This window comes from Salmo trutta, chromosome 40 (genome assembly GCF_901001165.1).
Source record: "Salmo trutta chromosome 40, fSalTru1.1, whole genome shotgun sequence".
Classification (NCBI taxonomy): domain Eukaryota; kingdom Metazoa; phylum Chordata; class Actinopteri; order Salmoniformes; family Salmonidae; genus Salmo; species Salmo trutta.
Window position 1 is genome coordinate 4,438,276 of NC_042996.1, and position 21,441 is coordinate 4,459,716.

The 21,441-nt window shown below is 45.6% G+C and overlaps 1 protein-coding gene across 3 annotated transcripts; it reads left to right on the plus strand.

Annotated features, from left to right (window-relative positions):
* Positions 1-10,959: 10,959 nt before the first annotated feature.
* LOC115180303 (troponin I, slow skeletal muscle) lies at positions 10,960-17,573 on the plus strand. 3 transcript variants are annotated; one of them, XM_029742282.1, is made up of 9 exons: positions 11,009-11,133; positions 11,384-11,403; positions 12,306-12,309; positions 12,592-12,636; positions 13,088-13,129; positions 13,315-13,446; positions 15,416-15,505; positions 15,761-15,949; positions 16,370-17,573. In XM_029742282.1, the coding sequence occupies exons 2-9, from the start codon at positions 11,393-11,395 to the stop codon at positions 16,466-16,468; spliced, it is 612 nt and encodes a 203-aa protein (XP_029598142.1). In that variant the 5' UTR covers positions 11,009-11,133; positions 11,384-11,392; the 3' UTR covers positions 16,469-17,573. The 3 variants fall into 3 exon arrangements, with proteins under 3 accessions (XP_029598144.1, XP_029598142.1, XP_029598143.1); XM_029742284.1 differs by lacking the exon at positions 11,384-11,403 and having other exon boundaries at positions 10,960-11,133; XM_029742283.1 differs by lacking the exon at positions 11,009-11,133 and having other exon boundaries at positions 11,378-11,403.
* Positions 17,574-21,441: the final 3,868 nt, after the last annotated feature.

Sequence of the window (21,441 nt, forward strand, 5' to 3'; positions counted from 1 at the left end):
GGGAGGGTCCAGACTCGGCTAGGGACCATTAACCGGAGTTCACCCGCCGCTTCCGGACTGTATTCGATCATCCACCGGAGGGCAAAGCGGCGGGTGAGCAACTGTTCCATCTGAGACAGGAGACGAGGAGTGCCCAGGACATCGCGCTGGAGTTCCGGACCCTAGCCGCTGGAGCGGGGTGGAATGAAAGGGCCCTGATTGATCACTATCGCTGTAGCCTGAGAGAGGACGTCCGCCGGGAGCTGGCATGTCGGGACACCACCATCACCCTGGACCAGCTCATCGATCTGTCCATCAGACTGGACAACCTGCTGGCTGCCCGCAGGCGTTCCAATCGGGCCCTGTTCATTCCACCTCCCAGCCCTCCTGCTCCAATGCCCATGGAGATAGGGGGGGCTGCAGCTAGGAAGACCGGAGGGGAGTCTTCTCCTGCGCCCACTGTGGTCGCAGAGGGCACACTGCCGACCGGTGCTGGAGAAGCTCGTCCGGGAGTTCAGAGGGCAGGCAGAGCACTACTTCGACACCTCAGGTGAGTCAGCACCAGCCTCCCCCAGAGCCCCCTGTCAGCCACATGTATGCCTTAGTTTCTTTTCCTGAGTTTTCCCCTCACTCCCAGCATTAGGCGCTAGTCGATTCAGGCGCGGCTGGGAGTTTTATGGACTGTGGGGTCGCCAATAAGTTAGGGATTCCCCTGGTTCAGTTGGACCAACCCTTCCCCGTGCACGCCCTAGACAGTCGACCACTTGGGTCAGGGCTGATTAGGGAGGTCACTGTGCCACTGGTTATGGTGATGCGGGGGGGTCATGAGGAGCGTATCAGCCTCTTCCTCATTGATTCCCCGGCGCTTCCGGTGGTACTAGGAATTCCCTGGCTGGCCACTCACAATCCTAAAATTTAGTGGAGACAGAGGGCTCTTAAGGGGTGGTCGAAGGAGTGCGCTCGGGCAGATGTACAGGGGTTTCCATCGGTACGACTACGGTGGAGAGTCCAGACCAAGTCTCTACCGTGCACATTCCCTTAGGATATGCCGATTTGGCTATCGCCTTCAGTAAAACGAAGGCGACTCAATTACCACCTCATCGACGAGGAGATTGTGCGATAAACCTCCAGGTTAACGCTGCACTTCCCAGGAGTCACATGTATCCTCTGTCTCAGGAGGAGACAGTGGCTATGGAGACATACGTCACTGAGTCCTTGAGACAGGGATACATTCGACCATCCAAATCACCTGTCTCCTCAAGCTTCTTTTTTGTGAAGAAGAAGGAGGGAGGTTTGCGTCCGTGCATTGACTATAGAGGTCTAAATTCCTTCATGGTGGGTTTCAGTTACCTGCTACCTCTCATCGCTACGGCGGTGGAGTCATTTCACGGGGCACGCTTCTTCACAAAACTGGATCTCAGGAGCGCGTACAATTTGGTGCGTATCCGAGATGGGGACGAGTGGAAAACTGCATTTAGTACCACATCTGGCCATTATGAGTATCTCGTCATGCCGTATGGGGTGAAGAATGCTCCAGCCGTCTTCCAATCCTTTGTGGACGAGATTCTCCGGGACCTGCTCGGTCAGGGTGTGGTGGTGTACATCGTTGGCATTCTGATCTACTCCGCCACACGCGCCGCGCATGTGTCTCTAGTGCGTAAAGTGCTTGGGCGACTGTTGGAGCATGACCTGTATGTCAAGGCCGAGAAATGTGAGTTCTCCAAACAAGCCGTATTTCCAAATCCGGGGTGGTGATGGAATGTGACCGCATTTCGGCCATGCATAATTGGCCGACTCCGACCACTGTTATGGAGGTGCAGCGGTTCTTAGGGTTTGCCAATTACTACCGGAGGTTTATCCGGGGCTTTGGGCAGGTGGCGGCTCCCATTACCTCACTGATGAAGGGGGGCCCGGTGCGGCTGCGGTGGTCGGCGGAGGCGGACAGAGCCTTTTGTCGGCTGAAAACTCTGTTTACCGAAGCCCCAGTGCTGGCGCATCCGGATCCCTCTTTGCCATTCATGGTGGAGGTGGACGCGTCCGAGGCTGGGTTTGGAGCCGTGCTGTCACAGCGTTCGGGCGCCCCCCCGAAGCTTTGCCCCTGTGCTTTCCTTTCCAAGAAGCCGGAGCTTTCCTTTCCAAGAAGTCCGGCGGAGCGTAACTATGATGTGGGGGACAGGGAGTTGCTAGCCGTGGTCAGGGCCTTGAAGGTGTGGAGACATTGGCTTGAGGGGGCGCAACACCCTTTTCTCATCTGGACTGATCAACATAATCTGGAGTACATCCGGGCGGCGAGGAGACTGAACCCTTGCCAAGCCAGGTGGGCTATGTTTTTCACGAGATTCCAGTTCACTATCTTGTACAAACCAGGTTCCCGGAACAACAAGACCGACGCACTGTCTCGTCTCCACGACTCCGAGGAGCGGTCCATCGACCCCACTCCCATACTTCCAGCCTCCTGTCTGGTGGCACCGGTGGTCTGGGAGGTGGATGCGGACATCGTGCGGGCGTTGCAGTCAGATCCTACTCCAGCTCAGTGTCTCGCGGGTCGGAAGTACGTCCCGCTCGGTGTCCGCGATCGATTGATCCGGTGGTCACACACGCTACCCTCCTCGGGTCATCCAGGGATTGAGCGGACGGTGCGGGGTCTTAGAGGGAAGTACTGGTGGCCCACTTTGGTGAAGGATGTGAGGCTCTATGTCTCCTCCTGTTCAGTGTGCGCCCAGTGTAAGGCCCCTAGACACCTGCCTAGAGGGAAACTACAGCCCTTCCCCGTTCCACAGCGACCATGGTCCCACCTGTCGGTGGATTTCCTCACGGATCTCCCGCCGTCTCAGGGGAACACCACAATCCTGGTCGTTGTGGATCGGTTCTCTAAGTCCTGCCGTCTACTCCCTTTGCCCGGTCTTCCCACGGCCCTACAGACTGCGGAGGTCCTGTTTACTCATGTCTTCCGGCACTACGGGGTGCCTGAGGACATCGTCTCTGATCGAGGTCCCCAGTTTACGTCCCGGGTGTGAAGGGCGTTTATGGAGCGACTGGGGGTTTTGGTCAGTTTGACCTCGGGTTTTCACCCCGAAAGTAATGGGCAGGTGGAGAGAATTAACCAGGATGTGGGCAGGTTTCTGCGGTCCTATTGCCAGGACCGGCCGGGGGAGAGGGCGAGGTTCGTGCCATGGGCCGAGATGGCACAGAACTCTCTCCGCCACTCCTCTTCTAACCTGTCGCCCTTTCAGGTGGTGTTGGGTTACCAGCCGGTCCTGGTGCCCTGGCATCAGAGCCAGACTGAGGCTCCTGCGGTGGAGGATTGGGAACAGCGCTCTAAGGAGACCTGGAGCGCCATCCAGGAATCCCTTAAATGGGCTGTTGGACAGCACAAGGAGAGCGCTGACCGCCGCCGCAGTGAGGCCCCCATGTTCACCCCGGGGGACAGGGTCTGGCTCTCAACCCGGAACCTGCCCCTCCACCTGCCCTGCCGGAAGTTGGGTCCGCGATTTGTGGGGCCGTTTAAAGTCCTGAGGAGAATAAACGAGGTGTGTTATAGGTTACAGCTCCCTTCGTATTACCGTATTAACCCCTCGTTTCATGTGTCTCTCCTCAGGCCGGTGGTATCTGGTCCACTGCAGGACGCTGAGGTGCAGGAGGTCCCTCCGCCCCCCCTGGACATCGGGGGGGGGGGGCCCGGCGTACACAGTCCGGTCCATCTTGGAATCCAGGTGTCGGGTAGGGGGCCTGCAGTACCTCGTGGACTGGGAGGGGTACGTTCCGGAGGAGAGGTGCTGGGTACCGGTGGAGGACATCTTGGATCCATCACATCTTGGATCCATCACTCCGGGTCGTCCTCGAGGCTGGCGTCGGCGCGCTGTGAGAGCCTCGTGTCAGGGGGGAGGGTACTGTCACAACGTCTACAGAAGGTGGCGCCTCTCCCCGTTCGGGTGGCGCTCGGCGGGATTATTTGTGTCATTTTATTGTAGGTTGGGGATTTGGGTTTTCCTCTGCCGTTCGGTTGTTTAGGCATACGGGTTTGCTGGGCTGCGTCCCGACTCGGTTTGAGGGTTATTGCCTGTTGCTGGATTTATTGTACCCTGCCTTGTATTTACGGCACTTTTGGACTGGTGTTTTTTCCACGTACCTTAGTCTCCTGCACCTGACTTCACCCCTCCTGCATGTTAGAGTTGCATGACAAGAGTAAATATTGATTGAACATGATCTCATGCATTTGCATCCAGTGTTTAAAGACATGAGCTTTTAATCACTCTAATCTGATATTGCCAAATGCATGACATTATGTTGAATGTACATCGTGACAGCATTCTTATGTGTACTGATCATGTTGAATGGATGTTTGCTCTTCCTAATGATACCATTGCAGACTATGACATTGTATTTTGTTTGGCCCTGTCCATTTTCTGTGATCCATGAAATCTGAAATCAGGCAGGAGGTCATTGCTCTCTGTCAACTCACAGAATATACCAACCCACACCGACATCATAATAACCACTAACCCATGAATACCTTGGCATTTGCTAGACCTAACCAAAGATGGTGGATAAATGAAGATAATTCACTCAGGCCTTTTACCATTGAAAAAAAGGTCAGTTCTGGTCTACTTAAAGGACCCCCTGCCATACTAGATTTGTTTGAATAGGTCACTATTTTGACATCATTTCCTGTCCTAGAGAGGAAGTTCACGTTTAGAATGATCGAAGGCTACTTATACATATTCACAAATTGGGTTTAGGAATTTATGTCGGTGCCCAGTGGGTACCTAGAATGCTGACCTCAGTGTAGTTAGCTAGCTGTCTTGCTAACCTTATCTAGCTAATGTTATCTGTTTCCGTAAAAAAAATTTTTTTACAACCCTTTATTAATAAAAATTGTCTGGTTCTGGAGCTGGATAAGACATAAGCATTGATTTAGGCCAAACTTTGCCACAGATGGACACCACTGGCCTATCTTTGACTTCGCCATCTATTGTTATCTCAAGTTTTGGCATCTTTAATAAATTGTGGCCGCGAATCCACCATAGAAATAGTTAGAAAGAATAAGATGAAGCTCTACATTGTAATGGACCTTTGGTAGGTAGGCTGCTGGCAGGCTTCAGCTGCAGTACAGCAAAGCCAAGTCAGCCCGTGCTCATGTTCAAATCAAATCAAATTTCATTTGTCACATGCGCCGAACACAACAGGTGTAGCCCTTACAGTGAAATGCTTACTTACAAGCCCTAACCAACAATGCAGTAAAATAAAAAAATCAATTAAAATACCTACAAAAAATAATAAGAATAAGAAATAAAAGTAACAAATAATTCAAGAGCAGCAGTAAAATAACAATAGCGAGGTTATATACAGGGGTTACCGGTACAGAGTCAATGTGCGGGGCACCGGTGTCGAGGTAATTGAGGTAATATGTACATGTAGGTAGAGTTATTAAAGTGACTATGCATAGATAATAACAGAGAGTAGCAGCAGTGTAAAAGAGGAGAGGGGGCAATGCAAATAGTCTGGGTAGCCATTTGATTAGATGTTCAGGAGTCTTATGTCTTGGGGGTAGAAGCTGTTCAGAAGCCTCTTGGACCTAGACTTGGTGCTCCGGTACCGCTTGCCATGCGGTAGCAGAGAGAACAGTCTATGACTAGGGTGGCTGGAGTCTTTGACAATTTTTACGGCCTTCCTCTGACACCGCCTGGTAAATCAAACTAGATGTTATTTGTCACTTGCGCTGAATACAACAGGTTACACCTTACAGTGAAATGCTTACTTACTGGATGGCAGGATGGCAGGATTTTCCCAGGGGAAGTAAAATGATAGGCTACCATGACTTTGCTCATGATCATGCACCCCACAAATGACATGTAACTATAAGTTCCTTGAATTTTCTTTCGCAGGTGACTTTTATTATCTGGATAAACACTTTACGGTTCTAGCTAACGTTACACCAATCAAAGCACTTGAGTGTGTAGTGAAGCAAAACTTTAGTGGTCAAAACCATTCATCTTGGGGCAACGGGGGGAGCGGGTTTGCGAAATGCTATCATATCACTGAAGCGGTCTAAAGCACTGCATCGCAGTGCTTGAGGCGTCACTACAGAGCCAGGTTCGATCCCAGGCTGTGTCACAACCGGGCGTGACCAGGAGTCCCATAGCCATCTGATTCAATGAATGATGGAGCTGAGTTTGCCTTTTTGCCCAAAATTTCCTTTAAGGTGCTCCAAAGCTTTTTACTGTCATTCTTTGTCATTTATCTTTGTTTCATAATGTAGTTTCTTCTTCTTTTAGTTCCGTTTAGTCACATGATTTCTCAATTTGCAGAACGTTTGCCAATCGGTTGTGCAGCCAGACTTATTTGCCATTCCTTTTGTCACTGTATTTGCCTCATCCCTCTCATCAATCCACGGGAATTTAACAGTTTTTACGGTCATTTTACAATATATACAACCCTAAATGAATAGAGTACATGTGGATGACAGGCAGATACAGTGAAATTCCTATGAAATTCCTATGAGAAATTCCTATGTGTGTGTGTGTGTGTGTGTGTGTGTGTGTGTGTGTGTGGTGGTGTGAAATACTTTAATTGATGAGGATGGCGAGAATTCTGCGGATGTTTAATGCTTGAACAAAATTGTAAAAACACACCCAGCTATAAACCTGTCAAAGTTTCATGCTCAGCACCAATACATTATACACTCTTTATCTCAGAGGTAGGACCACATGAGCTGATAAGGAAATAATCCAGGCCCAACTCTAATAATAACCTAAAACTATGGCCCAGAGTTTTTCCTGGTCAAGTCACATGGTAGGAAAAACTTCTAGCCCTCATAGATTGCATCCCAATAAGATCTCCTTTCTCCTGAAGTGTGCACTCACTCACTACCCCCCACCCTCCGCAGAAAGTGGATGCTTCTGTTTTTTCCAGTATTTTCAACCTAACTTCCATTTTCAGTTGAAGGCGTCTTTCTATGCTATACGTTATTAGGTTAGTACTCCCCACAAATATAAGAGCATTGGTGTAGGAATGGGCTCGAGGGAGTTTCTTATAAAAGTCATTTCCTGTCAAATCCATGAAGGGTAGTCAACAAGTGCACACTTTGGGAGAAAGGAGTGCTTATTGGGAAGCAACCATAGGCTGAGTATGGAGAAGGCATGAATTTCATCACATAGAGAAACTACTGTCTATTTAATTATGCATTCCATCATCAGCCCATTGGTGTAGCCTGGATTTCCAATGTTAAGCATCTTGACAGAGCCAGATCTGCGTAGAAGACCACCAGTTTGGTGACGGGATTTGACTGAACTGAACTATGGGATTTGACAGCCTGGCTAGCCTGCTTGCTGCAGGGATATGGGCAGAGAGATATATTTAGAGGGGGGGGGGGGGTACTGAGGCATACGGGGGCATGTGCCATCTCTGCCCCCCCACCCACTAGGGAACCCTAGTGGGTAGGATCAAGGTTAGCCACCCCCCTGGACAGAGAATACCCTGGCATGATATTGGGCTCAACCTACACCAGCTGTTCACTAAAGACAGAGCTGTTGTTGCCATTGTTACAACCTGTGAAACTCACTGTCAAAAGGCAGACTTTGGCTTTAACAGGTCACATCACGTCCTATATAAAGGTTGTTGTGTTCTTAGATAATTCCCATGCCAGAGACTGGTTTGGTTCCCTTTTGGAATCTCAATATGTAAAAAAAAGAAAAAGAAAACATTGTCACATACACCAGATAGGTGCAGTGAACTTGTTGTTTTACAGGTTCAGTAGTACAGCACCCTTTGAGCAAATTAGGGTTAAGTGCCTTGCTCAAGCACACATTGACAGATGTTTCACCTTGTCAGCTCACGTATTCCAACTTTTCAGTTACTGACCCAACGCTCTAACCTCTAGGCTACCTGCCACCAAAGCATTGGAGCACATTTTTAACAAAGTGTTTCAGAGTATCTGTAGAAAGTTTATTCTGGGCGGGGCTGGACATGAACCAGGGGGGTATACTACAAAGCAGGATCAATGAGTTAGCCAGCTAACTTTGATAAACAACCTGAAATAACTAATGATTTTCGAATTCAAGCTAATTGGTTGTTGAATCAATTAGACCATGCCCATTTCAAACTTGTCCAAAGTTATTTCAGAATACTAAGGCAACTGGTAAGTTAGCTCATTGATTCTGCTTTGTAGTATAGCCCTTAGGAGAGCATCATCTTATAACAGGCAAATGGCAAAACACAGGTGATAATAAGCCTAGGACTCATGAACAGAACAGGTTATGGCTGTGGTGATGGCCTGTCCTCGCAACTCCTCCTGTGTGTGTGTTTGTTTGTGTGTGTGTTTGTCTCCCTTCCTTCACCTCTGTATCCTTTTGACTCCACTTTCGACCATTTGATCAGATTTACAAGCGTAGGCACATTACAGAGGCACCTACGGGGCAACATATTGAGTCGTCAGTACCTATCAGAAATCATAACGACAGCAGAAGTGCATGTTGAGAAAGTCTCAGATAGCTGTGTGTGTGTGTGTGTGTGTGTGTGTGTGTGTGTGTGTGTGTGTGTGTGTGTGTGTGTGTGTGTGTGTGTGTGTGTGTGTGTGTGTGTCGGGTTGCTGCAGAAATAGCCAGCCCACCTGCTGGGGATCACTGAGGGAGTTATGACAGAACATTTGCCTCCACCCCCCTCGGACGTTGTTGTCCCTCCTGTACCCCTGTTCCTGTCCCTCGTACCCCTGTTGCATCCGAGAGGGGGGTATCAGCTCGGTGACCAATGAGAACCCTGTGGATCCCATCCAGTATATGCACTGAGACCTGGGCACACACAACAGTACAGGCCTATAAACACTACAGTGTACAGCTACGTTATACACATTGTGGGGATTGATTCAGAGTGGCATTGTGGTGACTGATATGTTTTCATGTGTCTGACTGTGTTATATTTCCTCTAATCCCTTGAAACTTTATGATGCCAACAATTGACTATCTAATAATAAATATGGTCTCATAAAATATATAATAAATTCCTTATAAATACTATAAGAGTATAGTGTGTTTACTAGCGTTTGAACTCCAAAAAGACAGACCATAAGCGCATCTAATATGGTACCCCATTCCCTATTCATAAAACGGGTAGTCTGATTGGCTAAAACAGCATTCTAGCCGGTATGACATAAAAATACTTCTTTACTGTTGTATCTGAAGTATCGCTACGCTGTTCTTGATATACCATGGCTTCCCATTATGCCTAACAACAGCCCTTAGGCAAGGTATTGGCCATACACCACACCCTCGCGATCCTTATTGCGTAGATATAGCCTAGTGCACTACTTTTGACCAATTCCCTAGTCAAAAGCAGTGCACTATAAATAGGCTGCCATTTTGGACACAACCCATGTACAGTATAGGCCAGGGGAAGCATGTGGAATGTCTGGAGGAGAAGTTGAACAGTTATGTGGCATATTACTGGTGACAGGAGGGACATGCCTGTCCCCGTTGTCATAACTACATGTTTTATTATCTGGAGAGGGAGGCCGGGGGAGACAAGATCACAAGAAGCTTTAGCCACATAGAATACCAGCTCCAGAACATTGGACCTAGCAATACTTCAGATATACCAATTATTAAAGTTGAGGACAACTTTACTATCCTATTGGAACTATGAATGTCAGTGTTTTGCTGCATATTATAAACTGGGTGGTTCGAGCCCTGAATGCTGATTGGCTGACAGCTGTGATATATCAGACCGTATACCACAGGTATGACAAAACATTTGTTTTTACTGCTCTAATTACGTTGGTAACCAGTTTATAATATCAATAAGGCACCTCGGGGGTTTGTAGTATATGGCCAATTTACCATGGCTAAGGGCTGTGTCCAGGCACTCCACGTTGTGTCATGCTTAAGAACAGTACTTAGCCGTGGTATATTGGCCATATATCACGCCTTATTGCTTAAATATCACATCTCACTTTTGCATATATCACAACAACAGGCTCTGACAAGTGCCTGAAATAGCCATGGAAAACATTCACGAGCCTTCTGATTTGTTGTCCCTGATTAACCTCTATAAAACTTGTCACATCAAATAAAAAATGCTTCAACTACTGTACATTGTCACAGCAGCCTATTAGGATACACAGGTAAGTGCCAAAATAAAAGAAACACTTGAGTAAATGAGGGTTCTGGCAGCTCTGTTATGATGTGGAGTGCATTTTCCTGGCATGGAAAATCATTTTATACAATTACTACACAGCTATTCTGAGTGATCACCTTCAACCTATGGTGCGGCATTTCTATCCTGATGGGCGTGGTCTTTCCAGGATGACAATGCCCTAATCCACAGGGCACGAGTGTTCACTGAATGGTTTAATGAGCATGAAAACGATGTAAACCATATGCCATGGCCGTCTCAGTCATCAGATCTCAACCCAATTGAACACTTATGGGAGATTCTGGAGCGGCGCCTGAACCAGCGGGTTCCGCCACCGTCAACAAAACACCAAAGGATGGAATTTCTTCTTCCAGACACTTGTAGAATCTATGACAAGGCGCATTGAAGCTGTTGTGGCTCGTGGTGACCAACACCCTATTAAGACACTTTATGTTGGTGTTTCCATTATTTCGGCAGTTACCTGTATTTTAGTAATGATAATCAAAATCACAACAACCAATATACACATGTATTCTTTTCATTTCAAGACAAGATTATCACTTTCATGGGCTTTAATGAGAACATAAACCACACAAGTGAAACAGAGTATGTATCCACCAAACCAACAAAATAACCCAAACAACATTACTCTGTTTATTTTCAGTGTTCCATAGGAACAAGGGCTATTTGCAAAAGGCAGCGAGAGGAATTCACAGAAGTTTTCAGACAATGCCATTAAGGCGTTGGTCATGATTTATTATTACATTTTGACCTGCATTGTCACAATGTCACAGGAGGTTATATTTCATCCCTGGTGCCCAGCCAGCCCATTCTTACAGGACTCTGGTGCTAGGCTATATCTGTTGTCACCCGCTGCCCAGCCCTGTTGTCACCCGCTGCCCAGTCCAAGCCCTGCCCAGCCCCACATAAAAGAGAAAATCACCCCCATTGTCTCAGATCCCTCTGTTGTTTGAGTGAGACAGAGAGAGAGTACTGTACCCGACCCGACTGTGGTCCACCCTATTCCAGGTAATACACATTTGGGGTGGGGATTCTGTTATTCAGAATCAAACTGAAGTATTTATTAAGTAAATGACTTAATCATTTATTTAGTTTACTTAATAATTACTTAAGTGAATGGTGGCATTTTGTTGCTGTTGTCAGTGATTTGAAATGATCTGAGAGTTTCAGGCTGATCAGGTAATTCAACAGAGGGAAGGTGCCCTAATTGAATTGCCTGGATCGGATTTCAAAATCAAATTTTCTCTCTCCAAACAAGGTTTTCATAATGGCTGATGAGTAAGTATTGTTATCTGGGACAATAGGTCGGCTTGAATGTTAATTAATTATGCATATAGCTCCCTTCAAGTACGTTTTTTAAATTAATACCGCTTTAATGATTATGTATAGCTCAATCTCAGTGTGTTATCTGTTTAAAAATGCATCTTATTATCTGTTCTAAATATACTTAGCCTAAGCCTTATTAGAACAAAGTGGACCTATTGTCTTGAGATGACAAGCCATTGAGTCTAACAGCAGCATGTTGTATCCTAAGTAATAATGTATGTAATGTAAGTATATAATAACTGCTTTTGGGAGTATGATACGTGTGTTCTACCTATTGTCTTGAGATGACAAGCCATTTGAGTCTTACAGTAGCAGCATGTTGTAGGCCCTAGTTATAATGTTATAATGTATGTATGTTAGAATAACTGCTTCTGAGGGTATGATACGTCCGTTCTACCTGATTGTGGATCTCTTGCAACTTACATTCTCTTGCAAATGACACAGAATGACTCTGTTAAGCTGCCAGTTAGCCATACACTGAGCTAAAACTGAGGGGATTCTACAATGCTATATGTGGCAGAATGGCTTTTTCCTGTAGTGTCCTTGCCCTAATCCATGGGTAAAATGATGATGGGGCTTGGGGACAAGGCTGCAACTGTCTGTCTGTCTGTCTGTCTGTCTGTCTGTCTGTCTGTCTGTCTGTCTGTCTGTCTGTCTGTCTGTCTGTCTGTCTGTCTGTCTGTCTGTCTGTCTGTCTGTCTGTCTGTCTGTCTGTCTGTCTGTCTGTCTGTCTCCTATTACAATGTAATGTACCTCCAGCAGGTTACAAATTATGTTTTTCTTTTTACTAATGCTATTTTTTACTTATGTGTCTCCCCTGTCTTTTTGTGCCCATAAATCTGGTCAAATTTAAGTGAGGTAAGTCTTTTAATGTTTATAAATTCACCGTCATCACGATCATCATCATCATGACCTTCGTCATCATCATCGTATTAGATTTAGGACAGGAAAATTCTTCATTCTATTTTGACTTGTCTGTTATGCCAAGCATTTCTTTCACGTCTAGTTGAACCTTACATGCAATTTTGAACAAAGTCCAATCAATAGACGTTTTTCAGGCTACCTCTCATAGAAGTGTGTATACTTAATAATTTTGATAATTTTGAACAACGTCCTGACATGTCCCCTCTGTCCCTGTAGGAGCAAGACAAACCCAGGCCAATGAATCCCAAGTTAATTGACAAGGTGAGCTAGAGCCAGAACAAGAGACAGCCCTGGTTCAACAGTGTTAATCCCTATATAGAGAGGGAACACGTTGTCCCAAGGTTGCCACTTCAGTCTTATCGTTTATTGTCAGCAATCAAGGGCAACTCTTTTAGAGTGACCACATTCCGACTAAACTGTAACTGGCTCCCTGTATGGATGAACTTATGCTATAAAGAGAGTAAAAAGTTTGCTCAATGGAGAATCTCTATTGAATGAGTTTTTCATTCTGGGACTAGTTGTGTCCAGGAACAGGCCCATTTGTAGATAAATGCTTTAGGTCCATAGTAGATTTGTTGTGAGTGGCAGTTGTGTGACCACCTAAACCCTTTTGGGCCAACACAAAAATGTCCCAATAAAAGAATAGGTCACCGATCTTGACAAAATTGATTTTCACTTTATTTGCAATAACATTGTGTCCTTTTCCCAACAGCCGAAGTCGAAGATTACGGCTTCGCGTAAGCTCTCCCTGAAGGTAAATTACCATGCATTATGTTAACAATTAACATAGATTATAACTAAGTCATTCTTTATTACGGATACAACTGTAGTGACACCGTGAAGCATGGAGGACGACTAACTACTGCATGGTGGTATTAGACTGGGTCCTCCACCGCTGGCCCACCCCTGGAATGACGGATCTTTATCTCGTCCAATCAGATCATGCTGCTCACCAGGGCGATGGAGCAGCTGGAACAGGAGACGCAGGACAGGGATGAGGAGAAACTGAGCTACCTGGGAGAGCGACTGCCCCCCCTGCAGCTCTCTGGACTGTCATTGGCTGAGCTACAGGTGAGAGACAAGAGTCAGCCAATTGAGGGAGCAATACGACTGGGCCAAACTAGTGGGCCAACCACAAAGCTAAACAATGAGAATGTAACTGAACAACACTCAAGTAAATATTCCAGCATGGTTATTCTGTCACAAGGGGAAGACCATAGAGGACACTAGAGATTTTCTGTGGATGAGGCTTTATATACTGTATGTATATACAGTACCAGTCAAAAGTTTGGACACACCTACTTATTCAAGGGTTTTTCTTTCTTTTTACTAATTTCTACATTGTAGAATAATAGTGAAGACATCAAAACTATGAAAAAACACACATGGAATCATGTAGTAACCAAAAAAGTGTTAAACAAATCAAAATATATTTTATATTTTAGATTCTTCAAAGTAAGCACCCCTTGCATTGATGACAGCTTTGCACAATCTTGGCATTCTCTCAACCAGCTTCATCTGAAATGCTTTTCCAACAGTCTTGAAGGAGTTCCCACATATGCTGAGCATTTGTTGTATACTTTTCCTTCACTCTACGGTACAACTAATCCCAAACCATCTCAATTGGGTTGAGGTCATCTGATGCAGCACTCCATCACTCCCCTTCTTGTTCAAATAGCCCTTACACAGCCTGGAGGTGTGTTGGGTCATTGTCCTGTTGAAAAATCAATGATAGTCCCACTAAGCGCAAACCAGATGGGATGGCGAATCGCTGCAGAATGCTGAGGTAGCCATGCTGGTTAAGTGTGCCTTGAATTCTAAATAAATCACAGACAGTGTCACCAGCAAAGCACACCCACACCATCACACCTCCTCCTCCATGCTTCATAGTGGGAACCACACATATGGAGATCATCCATTCACCTACTCTGCGTCTCACAAAGACACGGCGGTTGGAACCAAACATCTCAAATTTGGACTCTTCAGACCAAAGGACAGATTTCCACCGGTCTAATGTCCATTGCTTGTGTTTATTGGGCCAAGCAAGTCTCTTCTTATTATTGGAGTCCTTTAGTAGTGGTTTCTTTGCAGCAATTCTACCATGAAGGCCTGATTCACGCAGTCTCCTCTGAACAGTTGATGTTGAGATGTTTCTGTTACTTGAACTCTGTGAAGCATTTATTTGGGCTGCAATTTCTGAGGCTGGTAACTCTAACTTATTCTCTACAGCAGAGGTAACTCTGCTACTGCAATTGAAGAAACATTCAAAGTTCTTGAAATTTTCCATATTGACTGACCTTCATGTCTTAAAGTAATGATAGACTGTCATTTCTCTTTACTTATTTGAGCTGTTCTTACCATAATATGGACTTGGTCTTTTACCAAATAGGGCTATCTTCTGTATAGCCCCCTACCTTGTCACAACACAACTGATTGGCTCAAACGCATTAAGAAGGTAAGAAATTCCACAAATTAAATTTAAACAAGGCACACCTGTTAATTGAAATGCATTCCACGTAACTACCTCATGAAGCTGGTTGAGAGAATGCCAATAGTGTGCAAAGCTGTCATCAAGGCAAAGGGTGGCTACTGAAGAATCTCAAATATAAAATATAATATGATTTGTTTAACACTTTTTTGGTTACTACATGATTCCATATGTGTTATTTCATACTTTTGAAGTCTTCACCACTATTCTACAATGAAGAAAATAGTCAAAATAAAGAAAACCCTTGAATGAGTAGGTGTGTCCAAACTTTTGACTGGTACTGCATCTCAATGAGATTGATTCTTCACTCTTAGACAATAGGGTTCCAAAATAATTATTTTGCTGTCCCCATAGAAGAAACATTTGTGGTTTCCAGGAAGAACCCTTTTTGGTTCCATGTAGGGCCCTCTGTGGAAAGGGTTTTACATGGAACCAAAAATAGTTCTTCAAAGGATTCTCTCCTATGAGGACAGCCGAAAAACCTTTTTAGGTTCTAGATCACCTTTTTTGTGTATGATATTTAATCTTAGTGTGTTTATCTATTTTCTTCAGGACCTATGCAAGCAGCTCCATGGAAAGATAGATGTGGTAGATGAGGAGAGATACGATTGTGAGGCCAAAGTGACCAAGCACAATAAAGACGTAAGTCTTTGGCCCTTTGGGTGAGATGTTATCCTCAGGTCCTGCCTCTTGTGGTGGCAACAAATGGGTGTTAGTCTCAGTGTTGCAGCTGGGTCAGGGCCAAATCAATGGTCAGTGCCAGTTCCTGGGCTTGGCCCTGGCCGGGATTCGAACCCAGGTCCAGCAAGTATCAAACCAACACTTCTTGAAGAGGTTGCTAGGTGTTGGCTTAAGGTTGCTATAATATTTAATAGTAGATTTCGATTAAATCTACAGATCCATGAGTTGAAGCTGAAGGTGCAGGACTTAGGAGGGAAGTTTAAGAAGCCCGCCCTGAGGAAGGTGCGCGTCTCTGCAGACGAGATGATGAGAGCTTTGCTGGGAACCAAACACAAAGGCTCTATGGACCTCAGGTCCAACCTCAAGTCTGTCAAGAAGGAAGACACCAACAAGGACAAAGACAAGGTAACTGGGACTTGGGCCATGTACAAATACTTTACCAATGCATCCTTCCTTTCTCCTGAACCTTGAAGTTAGCTCACCTTGAAATGTGAAACCTCTCTGGCACAAGTAAACACTGGCTTGTGCGGAGATGGCGTGGTACTGGAAACAATGCTACTGTGGACCTCTGAGCATTTGTATCTAATGCTTAAACTGAGAGTAACTGCGACCATAACGTTAGCTTATTATAGTAGCTAGCTAGCTAATTAAATATGAGTTAGCATAGCGCTACTCATTGTTTGTTTTCCCTCTACACATTGTATGGGGAAAGGTTGTAATGTGGCCATCTGAGACAACTCTCCACGAACACAAGGAAGCCTAGGCGCTAAAGCTAGTTAAACGCTGATGTCTGACAGCACAGTGTTTGTTCCCCTTCCCTCTCAGGTGCTCACGTCTGAGGTGACCGACTGGCGTAAGAATGTGGAGGCCATGTCTGGCATGGAGGGCCGCAAGAAGATGTTCGACGCATCTGGCGGCCAGTAAGCCATGCTACAGCCTTGGGACGGGAACGACGCACAGGACATGGTCCAGAGAGGAGGAAGAGGAGGAGGAGGAGCTGTGTAGTCCCTGAAAGTGCCCTGCCACACACCCTTCCGCAGTGCAAAGGCAGCATGGGGTTAAATTGTGAGGAGTCCAGTGCTGAGCAGTCCATTAGAGGGATTTGTAGTTTTGTAAAACAAGTTGTAGTTCTCTGCTGGAGTGGAAGGGTTTCTATAAGAGTTTTACAGAGCCTGCGATTTCTTTCAGTTACTACTTACCAAATATTTGACAACCCTGTATAAACTCGTTTTGGAACCCAACCCAATATAAACAGTATACCACAAAGCCCTCAGATGAGACCGTATAAGGTAGTCTTGGAAACCCAAAACAAAAATATTGCGTAATCGCGTCAAATGCTCAATTAAGTTATGGGGAGAGATGTATGAGATAAGATACAAACAAGACTAGCGAAGACTCCACCCCTTAAACGGAAACTCTCAGCTAAAGCACCATCTTCACCCAATCCTGATACGTCCAAATAACCAGTGAGGGAAAAGCACCAGAACTACTGCTCCTCCTTAGTCGTCACGTCCCACCAACGTTTGACAGACGTTACGATAACATTTATGTTCCGTAATCTGCGTTTACAAAGCACATGAAGATGTGAACTACCTAAACACGATGAGGTTACATAAAAGTTAAGTGAATGATTGGAGTAATGTAGAATAGTGAAGTCATCATAGTCCTCCACTGAGTCAAGCCTTTAGGCTGATAGTCTTAAAGAAATAGGAAAGGCTGGAGGCTGATGAACGTTTCCAGTTGTCAATATCATGATGATTTCCTATCTAATTAAGCAACATGTTGCTCTCTCGGACTCGGACTCCCTCAGGGCTGATGTCAATGGTAAAACAGCATGATTTAACCCCTCGCTGACATCCTCGCACATGATCTCTCCACCCTGTCATTGATCACTTAGACTATCACACTGGGACAGTTAACCACTTCTTAAAAAGCTGTGTGTGGTGCATATCTCACTATTGCTATTTATTATGGAAGATTAGATGTATGTGTCTTTTATTTATGGCATTATAAAAAATGAATTACCAAAGGATGTCATTGGTTTGTTATGCAAACTCACATCAGTGTTTAATTTCTGTTGTCTGGTACTCAGGGATCTAATAGAGGCATGTATGACCATGGGTAGCAGCATAAAGGGATAGTTCACCCAAATGACAAAATTACATGTTGTTTCCTTACCCTGTAAGAAGTCTATAGACACGCTATGACAGCAATTTATGTTTTTGTTTTCAAATGCTAACATTCTAGTTTTGTGGCACAAATCACATTCAAGTCAAGTACCTATATTAGCGTTTTTCGCGCATCATATGCAGCTCATCTATAAGTGACTTTGTTGAGCTAGACAATTCATTTCAGATACTTTAGGATGATTTGGACATGATGCACTAAAAATGCTAATATGGGTACCATGACTTAGGATTTGTGCCACAATGCTAAAATATTAACATTTGAAATAAGTGCCAGGGAAACTAAACCAAAGCATGGATTGCAGTCATACCTTGTTCATAAGTCACTTACAGGGTTTGGAAACCAATATGTCATTTTTTGTAATTTGGGTGAACTATCCCTTTAACGGTGTTGATGGATTTGGCAAACGATAGATTGACAATGCCATTGAAAAACAGGGGGTTGGGGGATACTAGGGGTTATTCATCTGCTACTTTGTAAACTTCAAATGGAAGTTGCCGACAGGCGAGGGAAAAACACTTTCACATTGACCTTCAGTCATAAGGTTGTGATCCAGCAGCGCAGTGTTTCATGTCCCAGGAACCACATCAATATGATGTAGTAGTGAGCTTCTGGATGACCTGGCCAAAGGCTTTATCAGCACTGTCTTACACCCACTGTTGGACCGCTTCAGTCTTCTAAAGCTAAGGAATAGGAATGAAATGTAAGAAACTCTATCCCTCAACTCACAATTACAGCGTAACGTCTGGTAGATTATTGGACACACGAGACAGCTACACCAGCCTGATAAGAAGCAGAAACAATTTGTGGGTGTTGTGAGTTCAGTTGTCAACAGATGGTGAATCTTAAAGCCTGTCCCCCTGCATCAAACCCTCAGTCACCTTGTATTTTTAGCTCTGTTGTTCTCTGAGTCTAATCCGACCTTGGAAACAAACACTGGAGCTGAAGCTCATCATTCACTTTATTGGCCTGCGTGGGTCGCCTGGCTGTTGTCACCCAGACACAATCATGACGAGTATGATAGACACCCAGGCCAATAATAGCCAGAGGCCCGCTGGTGAGAGGGAAGTGTTGACAGGTTCAGGTCAGTCAGTGTGGCGTCAGGTGTGTGTGAGTGTTTGTCCCCCTGTTCAGTGTCTGTTCAGAAAGGCACACATCAGACCTCTATGAAGGTTCACCAGTGTGTGTGAGTGTTTGTCCCCCTGTTCAGTGTCTATTCAGAAAGGCACACGTCAGACCTCTATGACGGTTCACCAGTGTGTGTGAGTGTTTGTCCCCCTGTTCAGTGTCTATTCAGAAAGGCACACATCAGACCTCTATGAAGGTTCACCAGTGTGTGTGAGTGTTTGTCCCCCTGTTCAGTGTCTATTCAGAAAGGCACACATCAGACCTCTATGAAGGTTCACCAGTGTGTGTGAGTGTTTGTCCCCCTGTTCAGTGTCTATTCAGAAAGGCACACATCAGACCTCTATGAAGGTTCACCAGTGTGTGTGCCACCCAGGGGACCTACCGGTGCCAGCCTGTGTGTGTGTGTGTGGTGGTTGGTGTTCATGTAGATAAGCTGATAAGTAAAGTAGTTGTCTGTCCTTCCACTAACCTTTGGGAAGAAGATACAGTAGTAGTTTCCAACACAGCCCTAAATGAACAATACCCACAAATCAAATCAAGCTTTATTTATACGGCACATTTCAGACATGGAATGCAACGCAATGTGCTCCACAGGACAAAAACAGAAGAATAACAATAAAACTGAACAACTAAAAAGCACCCTAAGGAAAAGCAAAGCTAAAAAGGTGTTTTAAGATCTCTTTTAAATATGTCCAGTTTCGGCCCTCAGGTTCTCTAGCAGGCTATTCCAGAGGCTGGGGGCATAGTAACTCATTTCTGCCTCTCCATGCCTCCTGGTCCTAGGCTTTGGGAGAGTTAAAAGGCCAGTGCCAGTGGGAGAGTTAAAAGAGAGAGTTAAAAGTGGGAGAGTTAAAAGGCCAGGACCTGAGGTACCTACCGGGTACATAACTTAAAAGCATGTCTGACATGTACTTGAATGCACAAGCGTGGAGTGATTTAAAAACCAATAGAATAATCTTCAAATGAATTCTAAAACTCACAGGCAGCCAGTGCAGAGACCTTAAACCGGTGTAATGTGTGCTCTCCGTCTGGTCTTGGTCAGTACCCGTGCTGCAGCATTCTGGATGTTTTGGAGTTGACCAATGGCTTTCTTGGGTGGAGAAGACAGGAGAGCATTACAGTAGTCGAGCGTGCTTGTAATAAAAAGCACAAGCAGCAAACATGTTTTGGAACCAGAGACATAACACACCACATCAAATTCAAAATTCAAAGGAAAAAACAAGTCCCAATCAGTCCATTGCCGGGGCAACTGGATGGCAGCAAGTCAACAGTAGTAACTGCAGTCCATTGCCAGGGCAACTAGATGGCAGCAAGTCAACAGTAGTAACTGCAGTCCATTGCCGGGGCAACTGGATGGCAGCAAGTCAACAGTAGTAACTGCAGTCCATTGCCGGGGCAACTGGATGGCAGCAAGTCAACAGTAGTAACTGCAGTCCATTGCCGGGGCAACTGGATGGCAGCAAGTCAACAGTAGTAACTGCAGTCCATTGCCGGGGCAACTGGATGGCAGCAAGTCAACAGTAGTAACTGCAGTCCATTGCCAGGGCAACTGGATGGCAGCAAGTCAACAGTAGTAACTGCAGTCCATTGCCGGGGCAACTGGATGGCAGCAAGTCAACAGTAGTAACTGCAGTCCATTGCCAGGGCAACTGGATGGCAGCAAGTCAACAGTAGTAACTGCAGTCCATTGCCGGGGCCACTAGATGGCAGCAAGTCAACAGTAGTAACTGGGACAACTGTATCCACTTAGGCTGTATCCACTCAAGCCGGATTCCAAGCTAAAAACAACTGACTTCTGTGAAATGAAGAAAGAACAGACAAGTTAGCCAGATCTTTACTTGCACAGTGATAGTCATACATTGATGTTGTCACACACGCGTCAGGTAGAAGAGAGAGCAGTAGTCGATGTGAGATCACTCAGATGAATGCTCACCGCTAGTCTGTGTGGGAGATTAAGCCAGTGAAACAGGCCTCAAGGCCAACGTCTGGCTGAGACAAGGCACTACAAAAGACAGAAGTGTGTGTGTGTGTGTGTCTGTGTGTGTGTGTGTGTGTGTGTGTGTGTGTGTGCGTGCGTGTGTGTGTGTGTGTGTGTGTGTGTGTGTGTGTGTGTGTGTGTGTGTGTGTGTGTGTGTGTGTGTGTGTGGGCTGAAAGTGAGAGCAGCAATGAATGGATAAGCTCCACACTGACATTGTTGATATAATGGCGTAGGTGTCACTTTGGACAATGACTGATCGATTCAACACCCCTCAAAAAACACCACTTTATGTGAGTCACTATGGAAACACTTGGAACATGATAAACAGCATTGTCTTACGTCAATTTGGCGTCACTCCAACGCGACGCTCGTACCTCAACCCACAGCGCAGCCGGAAACGTGTCTGACGTAAGACAATGCATAAACAGTTGACGTATGCTTTCTGCTCCCAGCTGCCCTCCTTCCTATTGATTCCTATGAGGGTCAAGGGACTTGTTCTCCTAGTCACTCCGAGGTAGGCCTGAGAGAGCAGAGCACAGAACATCCCATCTATTCACCCTTCTTGTGCCAAGTATGAGATCATTGACTTACTTAAGGTGTGCA